The sequence below is a fragment of the Bison bison genome, unplaced genomic scaffold (genome assembly GCF_000754665.1).
Source record: "Bison bison bison isolate TAMUID 2011002044 unplaced genomic scaffold, Bison_UMD1.0 scf7180017864375, whole genome shotgun sequence".
NCBI classification, from domain to species: Eukaryota; Metazoa; Chordata; class Mammalia; order Artiodactyla; family Bovidae; genus Bison; species Bison bison.
In genome coordinates this window covers 2,680,931-2,693,461 of record NW_011494947.1, presented here as the reverse complement: position 1 = coordinate 2,693,461, position 12,531 = coordinate 2,680,931, and the positions used below count along the sequence as shown (strand labels likewise).

The 12,531-nt window shown below is 46.9% G+C and overlaps 1 protein-coding gene across 1 annotated transcript in view; it reads left to right on the top strand.

Annotated features, from left to right (window-relative positions):
* The first annotated feature begins 5,787 nt into the window (after positions 1 to 5,787).
* Positions 5,788 to 12,531, top strand: part of EXOSC2 (exosome component 2) — a 10,149-nt gene continuing 3,405 nt past the window's right edge. The window contains exons 1-6 of the mRNA XM_010856797.1: positions 5,788 to 5,931; positions 7,535 to 7,636; positions 9,289 to 9,334; positions 9,621 to 9,710; positions 10,771 to 10,836; positions 11,806 to 11,874. Of these exons, the coding sequence (XP_010855099.1) occupies positions 5,810 to 5,931; positions 7,535 to 7,636; positions 9,289 to 9,334; positions 9,621 to 9,710; positions 10,771 to 10,836; positions 11,806 to 11,874 (495 nt within the window). The 5' untranslated portion in view covers positions 5,788 to 5,809. The remainder of the gene's footprint in view (positions 5,932 to 7,534; positions 7,637 to 9,288; positions 9,335 to 9,620; positions 9,711 to 10,770; positions 10,837 to 11,805; positions 11,875 to 12,531) is intronic.

Sequence of the window (12,531 nt, the reverse complement as noted above, 5' to 3'; positions counted from 1 at the left end):
CCTTGTAGCCTTAATCTTGGAAAACTCACTTATTCATTCTTGTAGCTTTGGGAGGTTAGATTCCTTAGGACCTCTATGTACATGATTATGTTGTGTGTGAATAAGGCAGTTTTATTTCTTTTCCAATCAATATGACTTTCATGTCTTTTTTTATTGCATGGTTCAGGACCTTTGTGTATAGAGAGTTCTAGATAGAGGTCACTGCTCTGTGTTTGAAACTCTACTTGGCCATTCACTAGCTGGGTGACCTTGGACAAGTGAATTAATGTCTGTGTGTCTCAACTTCCTCAAATGAAAAATGTGGTGATACTTCGCTCCTAAGGAGATTGCGAGGACTAAGTGGGACAATGGATGTAAGTGAAATACATGACTCGGGATCTGGCACGTGGTAAGTGCTCAGTAAATGGAAGCCATTGTTAACACAAGGATGCCTTTGGTGGAGTAAAGGGTTGTGGCTTCTTCTACCACCCACCTCTCTGGGCATCCCCCAGGGGCATCTAAGGAAGCTGTCCATCACCCCATCTTCTGCCCTTTCCATTAGCCATTATCCTTGGAGCTCTTGCAATGGAGGAACAGATATTCTAAGCTCTCAGCTTCCTTCCCACTTTGGGGCTGGTCTGCTAGGCTGCATGGCCATGATGGGGTGGGACAGATTAAGGACAATGGCTTGTTAGCACCCATCCTGACTGCTTCCCATGGCATGGCTGCCTTGGGGAAGTCAAACTTCGTGTGTGTTGGCTCAGGGCTTCAAGGGTGGGTGTTGTGGAAGAACCAGGCTACCTGGTCTGTTCTGATTGGTCTTTGGAGTCCTGTAGAGGCACTTCTGACATGTGCTATCAAGGTGATGGACAGCTGCCTTAGTCACAAGTCTGCCAGATGTAAGACAAGGAGGCACAGACTGCCATTCTTAAAATTCGTGGACATGCTTAAGAGCTGCCATAGGCATCAAAACTGTTTCTAATATTTTGGGGAGAGGCAGTCCTCAAAACATGAGGTCCTTGGGTGGAAATCTTTGTGCACATCTCTGATTGCAAAACTTCTGGGGATCGGGGGGTGGGGGGAGGAATTCCCTGGTGGTCCAGTGGTTAGGACTCCATGCTTCCAAAGAGCTCAGGGCTAGAGGGTTCCTGCTGCCTCTGTTTTCACACTTTTCCTAATTTCCTTTTTGGTTACTTTCACTCAGAGTTCTCTGTGGCCCTCAACCCAACTCCCGAGTGTCAACAGTTCCTTGCCTTCAAGGCTCATTCGAACACCATTGCTGTCAGGAGGTCTTTTCTGTCCTCCTCTCGACCCTCTGATCCCTGAGCTCCTGACCAAACACCCTGATGCCTGGGGTAGAAAGGCTCCAGAAATGCTTGCGGAATAAATTCATTCATTCCACAGATATTTGCTGAGTGCTGTTCTGAGAGTACCTGGGTTTGTTTTTCTATTTTTTCATCTTGTGACTGCTCTGCATGGCATGTGGGATCTAGTTCCCTAACCAGGGGAAAATTCAATGCCAAGAAATAAAACAGGACCCAGTGATAGAAACAGGATTAGTCTAGATAAGGTGGTCAGGAAGGCTTCTCTGAGGAGGTGATATATGAGCTGGAATCTAAGTGAGGAGGAGATACACGAAGACCTGGGAGGAAGAGCATTTCACGCAGACAGCGCCAAAACGCACATGTCCTTGGTGTCAACACCTCTGGCTGCCGCGTATGTACTGGGAGAGGGAGCAGGTTCAGTCACAGATGGGCAGAGTCAGGCAAAGATGAATCTGCATTTTATTCTTGGGAAAGGGAAGCTGCCAGAAGTGTTCTAAGCAAGGAAGTGATTTAGTCTGATCTGTTTTTATTTCTTATTTTATTTTTGAATATCCTAAAAGACTTAATTATTTATTTTTACCCTTTTCCATTATGGTTTATTCAAAAAAGTGAAGGTTAGTCGCTCAGTTGTGTCAGACTCTTTGTGACCCCATGGACTGTAGCCTACCAGGCTCCTCTGTCCATGGGATTCTCCAGGCAAGAATACTGGAGTGGGTTGCCATTTCCTTCTCCAGGGGATCTTCCCAACCCAGGGATTGAACCCAGGTCTCCTGCATTGTGGGAAGATTCTTTTACCATTTGAGCTACCAGTGAGGCCCTGGTAAGGTTTATTACATGATATTACATATATTCCCTGTGCTATACAGGAGAACTGGTTTTTTTTTTTTTTTTGGCTTTATGTGTCTTGCTCATTTTGTTTGTTTCATTTTTAGTTACATGTTTTATTGAAGTATAGTTGGTTTATTATGTTGTGTTAATTTCTGCTGTACAGCAAAGTGATTCAGTTTTATGTGCTCAGTTGCAGAGTCGTGTCCAACTCTTTGCAACCCCATGGACTGTAGCCCACCAGGCTCCTCTGTCTGTGGAATTTTTCAGGCAAGAAAAATTGGAGTGGATTATCATTTCCTATTCCAGGGGATCTTCCTGACCCATGGATTGAAACTGTGTCTCCTGTGTCTCCTGAATTGGCAGGCAGGTTGTTTACCACTGTGCCACCTGGTAAGCCCCATTCAGTTCATATATATATGAACATATACCATTTTATACATATATGTATATGTATGCATTCTTTTAAAATTTAATTAACTAATTATTTAGTCACATTGCCATAAAATAATTTTCTCTTTCTTCTTTTCTTTACTTTTGTATACATTCTTTTTAAAAAATATTCTTTTCCATTATGGTTCATCGGGCTTTCCTGGTGGCTCAGCTGGTAAAGAATGTGCCTTCAATGTGGGAGACCTGGGTTCAATCCCTGGGTTGGGAATATTCCCTGAAGAAGGGAATGGCTACCCACTCCAGTATTCTGGCCTGGAGAATTCCATGGACTGTATAGTCCATGGGCTCACAAAGAGTCGGACACAACTGGGTTACTTTCACTTTATGGTTTATCACAGGATACTGAATATAGCTCCCTGTGCTATATAGTAGGACCTTGTCGTTTATCCGTATATAATAGTTTGCGTCTGTTAATCCCCAACTCTCAATCCATCCCTCCCCTGATCGCCTGGCAACCACAAGTCTGCTCTCCCGGTCTGCGGGTCTGTTTCTGCTTTGTGGATAAGTCCAGCTACCTCTGGCTGCTGTACAGAAATTGGGTGTAGGCATGGTAAAGGTAGAATTAGGGAACTGAGTGAGGTGGTGATGCCATTGGCTTGGGGTGATGGTCCTGGTGCTGCACAGATGGGGCGGTAGATGGATATGGGAGGAAATGGTGAATGTTAGACCTGTTCAGCAATTAATATCACTTTGGAAGTTCAGACACCTACTCACAGACTTCTGGACCCCTCTTACAAAACCCCAGTGCTTAAATCTGGGCTCAAGAATCAGTATTTCTAAAAAGCCTCTTGGGGATGTGATGCAAAGTCGTCCACCAAGGATCATAATGCCTACCTCCAAGATGAGCTGACTTGGAGGAATGTAAAACACGATATTTTATTGTTTTTGTTTTGGCTGCGCCAACCAGCTTATGGACTCTTAGGTCCCTGACGAGGGATCAAACCTGGGACCCTGGCAGTGGAAGCACAGGGTCCTAACTACTTGACCGCCAGGGAATTCCCATAACATAACGTTTGCTCAATGCAAAGCACCAGACGCTCAGGATGTGCAAGCTCTAGGGTGAAGCAGGTGCAGTCAGGAGGAACATGGTCCTGCCACCAACTGCTGTGTGAATTCCAGTCCTTTTCGGGGCCTCAGTTTCCTCCTCTTTAAAAAGGGACCTGCAGTGGACTAAATGAAATCTTAACCCCAAGGTGATGGTAGTAGGAGGTGGGGGCCTTTGGGAAGTGATTAGGTCATGAAGGTGGAGCCTTCCTGAATGGGATTGTGTGCCTTATAAAAGAGACCCCAGAGAGCTCCCTGGCCCCTTCCACCATGCAGGGGTCACAGGTACCCCCTATCTGAACCAGACACTGAATCTGCCACTATACTAAGACAGATCCACAATCCCAATATTGTGAAAGGCTCCATAAGCATAGTGCCATGAGAACGGGAGGGGTTATGGTTATGTCTATCCTTCCTTGAAACTGGATAGTGTCAAGACTATAATCCAGCATACATCTATAACCTAAGACTAGAACTTGGTCTAGGAGCGTTCCCAGGCCTGGCAGCCTGACTGAGCTATACTGCTTCAAAGGACACCACCGCCCTCTTCTGGTCGAGAGCAGACTCAACAGACGCACCCTTTCTCATACTTTTCTTGACTCTAGCCCCTTCTCCTCTGTCCGCTGTCTTATGAGATGGTTGGATGGCATCACCGACTCAGTGGACATGAGGTTGAGTAAACTCCAGGAGTTAGTGATGGACAGGGAGGCTTGGCGTGCTGAAGTCCATGGGGTCGCAAATAGTCGGACATGACTGAGTGACTGAACTGAAGTGAGCCCCTTCTCCAGGCAAGGAGGAGGGCAAGTGTCTGGCTGTCTGCTTACCGATTACCTGTGAGCAATTAGAATCTATATCACTGACTACCTTATAGGGTTGGCTTTCTAGACAAATGTAGCCACGCTTAGGTGAAAGAAATGCTATCCTTTTGAAGATTTACCAGGCTATTGGTCTGATGGATCTTCAGGAGAAAACAGACTTAATTTACTGGTCTCAGTGAGTGGTGCTGATGCAAGTTATTTCATTTCATCCTGTTTAGAATCCCTGTGCTGGGCTGTGCTGTGCTAAGTCACTTTAGTCTTGCCCAACTCTTTGCGACTCCACAGACTGCAGCCCACCAGACTCCTCTGTCCATGGGATTCTCCAGGCAAGAATACTGAAGTGGGTTGCCATGCCCTCCTCCAGGGCATCTTTCCGACCCAGGGATTGAACTCGTGTCTCTTATGTCTCCTGCATTGGCAGGCGGGTTCTTTACCACTAGAGCTACCTGGGACGCCTGCATGAAGAATTATCACCTCCAATTCCCTGAGGTTAAAACTAAGTCTGTTGTGAATGCTATAAAGCATGCAGGGCAAGGGTGAGGGAGAGGGTAGGACCTGGAGAGAGGGACAAGCGAAATACTCCTGACGCCTAGATAAAACCACATATCCTTCCATCTGTTCATCACTAAACCCTTAGGACAGCTCCTGGCTCATTTCTCTGTGTGAGTAAATATAGGCGAAAATCTTTGTATTGTGTCCATTTGTCCTCCCTGTCAAAATACACCCGCTTGGCAGGATTCAAATGTGTTCTTAGACGGTTTCCTGCTTTTTCCAAAAGAAATACCAGGGAAATCAGCTCACTTAAGAAAGAATGGAAAAAAAAAAAAAAAAAGAAAGAATGGAAGCAGCACCTGCAGCACTGTTTGGGGGTGTAGGTGATGGTTGGTGCTGAACCAGCACTCAAGGGCTACTAGTAACAGTACGAAAAGAGGCTCTTTCCTCTGTCCAAATAGTGTTTTTTTCTCTTGATCCTCCTGGTCAATCGCATACCAAAAAAAAAGAGAGAGAGATTTCAGCAGCTTTGAATTGGAAGGAAACTCAGAGGCCCATTTCACAATTATTTCTAACCTGGAAAACAGTAAGTGGGATGAGCACAAGAGTTTTGCTGAAAAGTCAAATGCTATGCAACCTGAGATTTTATTATTTGACAAGAGCAGCCTTGCCAATAGTAAAAATGGCAACTTGACTCCTTCCTTCCCTTCGTGTTAACCTAATGGTTGCCAATAGCCAACATGGAGGCCAGGCTGTGAGTTCCCATTGGCGGCTGTTCTGAGGCCCCGCCCCTACGAGCGACGGCTGGGAATTGCGGAGACGGAAAGCGTGACTCCGAGTGGGGCTGCGCCTGCGCGAGTTATTGGCGCCAAGATGGCGTTGGAGATGAGGCTTCCCGTCGCTCGGAAGCCCCTTAGCGAGAGCCTGGGCCGCGAGAGTAAAAAGCACCTAGTGGTGCCAGGGGACACGATCACCACGGACACAGGCTTCATGCGGTACGTGGGGTTGTGGGGGACTCTGGGCAGCAAGGGGCAGCTGCATTGCTCTCTCTCCACGTGAAACCTGGGCCTGTGTTCTGCATCTAAGTGCCCGCGGTACCCGCCGCGCATCTGCGGAGCATCTCAGTTGCCTTGTTTTCGAGACTTCGGACTTCCTACTCCCTGCATCTTGTATGTCCCCGTCTGCAGCTGCCTCAGCGGCCCCGAAACCTTCCTGTGTCCCAGGCCCCGATTCTGAGCCTTCCTCGTTGAACCTGGAGCTGGGGCCTCTTCACAGGTTTCGGCGTAAGGGATAGTGGGCGTTTTTGACTTCGTCCACTTAGCCCTCAGCATTCCATCTCCTAGTCAGGGGCACGGTTTTGGAACGAGTCTTTGGGCTTAAACAAAGAAAGTGAAGTCGCTCAGTCGTGTTCGACTCTTTGCGACCCCTTGGACTGTAGCCTACCAGGCTTCTCCGTCGATGGGATTTTCCAGGCAAGAATACTGGAGTGGGTTGCCATTTTGGGCTTAGGGGGCATGCAAATATATTACGTTACATGCACCAGAATAGATAACTTTGAGTCTGAGGGCAGGCTCCAACTTAAGGGCAGCTGGGGTTCCAGCCCTGCTGCCATCACAATATTAGCTGTATCACCTCTCCGAGGTCACTTTCCTCGTCTGTAAAATAATGATAATAACTATTCCAGAGAGTGGTGAGGATTCCATGAAAGTGAAAGTGTGGAAGAGTTAGTCCCTCAGTCATGTCCGACGCTTTGCCACTCGGTGGACTGTAGCCCGCTAGGTTCCTCTGTCCATAGAATTCTCCAGGCAAGAATACTGCAGTGGGTTGCATTCCCTTCTCCAGGGGATCTTCACCACCCAGGGATCCAACCCAGGTCTCTTGCATTGCAGGCAGGTTCTTTACTGTCTGAGCCACCAGGGAAGGATTACATGAGGGATAATGATTATGGAAAAAAGTAAAGACTCACCGTTCTATCACCATCACAGGGGTCAGCACTGCTGATAAGCCAGCCTCCGCCCTCCCCCCATGTGCATATGAGAGAGGTACAGCATTTATTCCATTGCCCTTTAACCTCTTAGTTTGGCATTATTGGTTCCCAGGAAATCTTAAGATTCAGTCCTTTATTCATGCAGTCAATAAATATTATTTGTGGTTGGGGTATAAATTGAACAAAGAGGAAATCTCTGTCCTGGTGGACTTTATGTTCTGAGAGAGACAGAAGAGAAATAAGCACAACAAACAAGTTATTCAGAATATTTGCTGGTAAATTCAGTAGAAAAAAATTAAGAAGTCAAGCAGGGTAAGTGGAGCATAAGTTGGAAATATGGTGGGGGTGGCAGCCACAGGGCGGGTGACTATTACAAATGGGAAAGTGGAGGAAAGCCTGGTGGAAAAAGTGCCATTTGAGTCGACTTGAGTACAGTGAAGGAGATGGCCACATAGGACTCTAAAGAAGGAGTGTTTAGGCAGAGGTGGCAGCCAGCACAAAAGCCTGTCTTTGAGGCAGGAGGAATCAGGTTTGAGGAACACATTGTTCTGGCTGCGAGAGGTCACCTCAAGCATTACCCTGGTATCCTTTGTATCTTCCTGTTGCAACAGGGGCCATGGAACCTATATGGGGGAAGAGAAGCTCATTGCATCTGTGGCTGGCTCCGTGGAGAGAGTAAACAAGTTGATCTGTGTAAAAGCTTTGAAAACCAGGTGAGAGCAAAAGGTGTGTATTTTGTGGCATCTGAGTTGCACAGCCAGGTCTTTTCAGCCATGACACACCCCCTACCCACAGCCCTCCCTGCCCTGTCGTGCTGTAGGTCTGGGATTTCGGGAACATGACTGGAGGAAGGGTAGAGATGACTAGGTAAGGGCAGGCTTCAAAGGTTTCCCTACGATATCTGACCTCTTCAAACTTGGGTTCCCTCTTCTGCAAAATGAGATCTTGCCTGATCTCCTGGGTAGGATCTTCCTTGGAATTCACTGAAATAGTGTGTATAAAGTACACAGAGAGCCGCCTGCCTTGAGGGCTCAATAAAGGTTAGCCCCAGAACATAAGCCAGTGGGGTTGGAACAGAGTGAGCAGGCGAGTAGTAGGAGCAGATGCAGAGAGGTGAGGTAGGCAGTCTGCATGCCTTGAAGCCACGATGAATGTTTCTGACTTTCACTTTGTGCAGTCTAGGAAGGCCCTGGAGCAGGTGGAGCAGAAGAAGGACATGATCTGGTTTCTGTTTTAATGAAATCACTCTGGCTGCTGTTGGGGGGTGGGGACAGATTCCTGCTGTGTTTTCATCATCTCAGTTGATGGTGGCTTGGACTAAGGTGATAGCCATAGAAGTGGGGAATAGTGATTAATTCTGCGTGTATTTTGTGTTCTGAGTGTATTTATCGTGAAAAGCTGTAGGATTTTGTATGTGGGCTTTTCTACATGTAGGACTGTGTGAGAAGAGATAGTTTTACTTCTTCCTTTGGGATGCTTTTTATTTTCTGCCTACATTGGTAAGATAGAGGTTCTAGAATCTGCTGCTGGACTTGTCCTGGAGCAGGAGAGGGAGGGGAGGCGGGAAATACACAGGGTTCCTCCAGAGACTCCAAGGACTGTGGCTTGAGCAACTAGAGGGGTGGAATTGCTATTTCCTGGGCTGGTGACAATTGGGAGAGGATCCATTTGCTATAGTGGAATTGAAGGGGCTGCTAGAAAGCTTTGTTTGAGGTTTGTAACTTATGCAGATTCCTCTTAGTCACGTAAGTGAAGGTGCTGGGTAGCCAGTGGTTGACTAAAGCTAGAGCCTGAATTCAGGGGAGTGGTGGACTCATCCTTGGTATTTGAAGCCATCGAGCTGGGTAAGCTCACCAAGTGAGTGAGTGTGGGCTGGAAAGAGAAGAGGCCCAAGGACTTAGTCTTCAGTGTGGAGGCTCTAATTCATCATTAGAGTTGGGAGGAGGAATTAGGAAAGGGGTCCGAGACATGCAGCCAGTGGGTGGGGGAGACATCAGTAGACCGGTTTGGGTGGTGCCTGTCTCACTTTCCTTTCTCCTCTTCTGGCTGATGCGGAATTTGTCTGTGTTCCAGAGCCCACCAGAAAATATCCCACGCGTATCCATTTTTCATGCAATTAACAAAATAAGGGGTTTCAGATTTAATGCACTCCTTGCAATAAATGGTGTGAGAATAGTTGATGGAGACTTTATATGCATAGGAACGTTGGAAGTTGTCAGTTCCTGAAACTAAGTTCGAACAGCATGTGAATTTACCAAATGTGCCTGATCCAGGCCTGCGTGCTCTTTAACTGAAATCTCAAATGATGCTTGGTCTTGTCATGGAGTCTTTTCACTGATGGAGGACCTTCTGCTTTTTCTTTCAGATATAATGGTGAAGTGGGAGACATTGTAGTGGGGAGAATCACAGAGGTAAAGTCTTAGCAGATTGGTTTTCACAAAGTAAAAGTGAGCTGGTGATCTAATGAATGAGATAGTCATCCTATTACACGCAATTACACGAAAGAAGGATTCATTGTGTTTGGCTCTTACGTGACCTTTGATAAAAACAGTTTGTTTGTAAACAGTTTGATGTAAATGGTTTGTTTGTAAACAGTTGGATGTAAGTGGTTTGTCCCATCGGGGGTTATTGTTCATTTACAGTGTGAGCTCTGGCCTTGGAGTATGTGTCCAGGTGTGGGGTTCCTTTGTTTTGTAGGTTCAACAGAAGAGGTGGAAGGTGGAGACCAACTCCAGGCTGGATTCAGTCTTGCTTCTCTCATCCATGAACCTTCCCGGAGGAGAGCTGGTAAGGATCTCCAGCTAGGACTGTGTATAGCTTGCTGGTGAGAGTGCTGGGTCCTTTGCGCCACCAGAGGACTTTGCTTTATACTGAGGCTGTCACTTGTACTCCTGTTCGTCTGCTGTGAATTTTGCTGTCTGGGTGTACACGTAGGCTTTTCACTTGGCCCAGGCCTCCCAACTCAGGCAGCAGTTGGTGTGTGGTAGAATCTGGGATGTCTGTGGGGAGATCCCAAAGGAGAGTTGAGAGAAGCTCTCTCAGATGCTTGGTGCTAATAATTTTCCTTTTCTGGGTGTGTCAGTTTTGCTCAGTGAAGGTCTTGCTTGAAAAACTGTGTTTACAAATCAGCTTTACGTGAATCGAATGACATTGGGTTATTCCAGACAACCATAGTACCTAAGCTGCTTGCTTTTGTAAAATGTTGTGATTCAGCCTTATCTTCAGGCCAGCATCTATTTACTGAGAGGCTCATGGTGCTTAGCTGTCTGGAGAATGCCAAGATCCAGGAGGCGTGATTCAGTTCCTGAAAGAGCTTAGACGAGCAGGGACTATGAGATAACTGGTCTAAATACCCGGCAGTCCAAGAGTAAACAAGTGTGTGATTGTACAAAAGGCGTGATTAAATTCCCCGCGAGAAGCTTATAGGAAAAATGAATGTTGAAGTTAATTCTATCCTTGAAGGATGGCTAGAATTTTAACAATGAATTCAGGAATCTGAGATAAACGGAAACGTGTGAGCAAAGATATAGTTAAGCTGGAGGTAGCCGGTCATACTGGAGCGTGGTGGGCCACCACAGCAAGTAGGTAGGCTCGATTGGGGTTTGGCAAATCACGTAAGGAGTCTGAATATTATTCAAAGAAGAGGAGCCACGGGAAGGTCTGTAAGACAGAAAGTAGTGGTCATGGCTTTGTCTTCTTTGAGTGGCACGGGTTACTTACCCTGGTGTGTGTACACCGTGGCTGCCTTCGGAGGTCTTGGGAGAAAGTGAAAGAAAAAGAAGAGATGGAGCAAGATCTTGGTTTAGGGTCGGACTCCCTAACGTGGCCTTCTCCTTGTGTGTTTCAGAGGCGAAGATCTGCAGAAGATGAGTTGGCCATGAGAGGTTTCTTACAGGAAGGGGACCTTATCAGTGTATCCTTCACCTTGCATTCCAGCGTCTTTATGTTTGCTGTGGAGCTGGGGAATGGGGCTTGGATTGTCGGTCTCTCACAGGAGAAACTTGTCATCTTGGCCTCGACCAAGAGCCAAGGCTTCTGCTGCAGCCTGTCTCTTTCTTTTCTTTTTACATTAAAAAATATACATTAAAAAAAATTGAAGTATAGTTAGTTTTGGGGGCTTCCCATATGGTGCTAGTGGTAAAGAACTTACCTGCTAATGTAGGAGACATAAGAGACGAGGATTCAATTCAGTCCTTGGGTTGGGAAGGTCCCCTGGAGAAGGCAATGAATATCCACTCCAGTATTCTTGCCTGGAGAATCTTATGGACAGAAGAGCCTGACAGGCTACAGTCCAGGGGGTTGCGAAGAGTCAGACATAACTGAAGCGACTGAGCATGCATGCTCACAATTAGCTTTATGTGTATAGCAGAGTGAATCAGTTATATACACACATGTATGAGTATATGTATATTCTTTTTCACATTGTTTTCCTATATATATTATTATAAAATATTGAGTAGAGTTACTGTGCTAGACAGTAGGTTCTTGTTTCTCTGTTTATGCATAGCAGTGTGTATATGTTATTCCGAGATTCCTCATTTATCCCTCCCCACCCCATCTCCTCAGCCCAGGCTACGCTCCAGCTCTTCTTCAGACCTGCTGCTGCTCAGTCGGGTTTTTGGGTCTTGTAACTTACGGTGGCTCATGCTTGAAGCCAGCTCCAAGTTTCCTGGTGATGTTAACTTTCATCCCAGGAAGGAGAAAAGGTGGCGTTCATGTCAGGATGTTCCCGACAGCCAAGGGGGAGAGATTAGGTCACAGCAGTGTGACCTCCGAGTCCACCTACAGCTGTAGGCGGGACTGGTGGACACAGATGCGAGGGTGGAGGGAGAACCAGGGACACAGGTGATAAGAAAGTGTTTGTTCCTTCATCATCGACCAGGCTGAGGTCCAGGCAGTGTTCTCTGATGGAGCCGTCTCTCTGCACACGAGGAGTCTCAAATACGGAAAAGTAAGTTGGTCTTTGGGTGTTCTCTCTGGATGAGTGAGACTTCAAATCCATTTCCCGGTCTCCAGCTGTCTCTGGCATTCTGGCCTAAAGCACCTGGAAGTTAAGCGCTGACAGGCTGGCATTGCGCGTGCTGACTCACACGGTTGTGGGCTGGTAGCATAGTAAAGCATGACGACACTCACCCTTTTTTTGCGGAGGAGATTGTTCTGGCAAAAGAGCCCCTATGACCCTGGGCCCTGGCCCTGCGGCTGTCTCTGCTCTCTCCCAAGGGGTGCGGTGGCTTTGCATGGCCTCAGCGCTGAGTTGCAGCCAAGGGAGCTCATGGACTGATGAAACACGATGGCCCCCGGCCCTTGGACAAACGTCCGGTCAAGAAAATGGATATTATTGTTAGGAAAGATGGGTTTGTCACTTGAGCCTCTAAAGGAAATTTTGTTGCTTTTCTTGCTATAAGGTGACAGACATTATTGAGGCTATTTATTTTTTTAATGACAGCATGTTTTCCCAAACAAATGATGACTCATTAGTCTTGGCTTTGTCTGGGTGAACTTTCTCATTCCTGAGTGGAAAAGAAACCTCCCTGTCAGTGGAGTGGCTGGAGCCGACCACACCCGAACCCTTGAATCAGGAGGGGGAGACAGGCGCACTGCCTGTGCT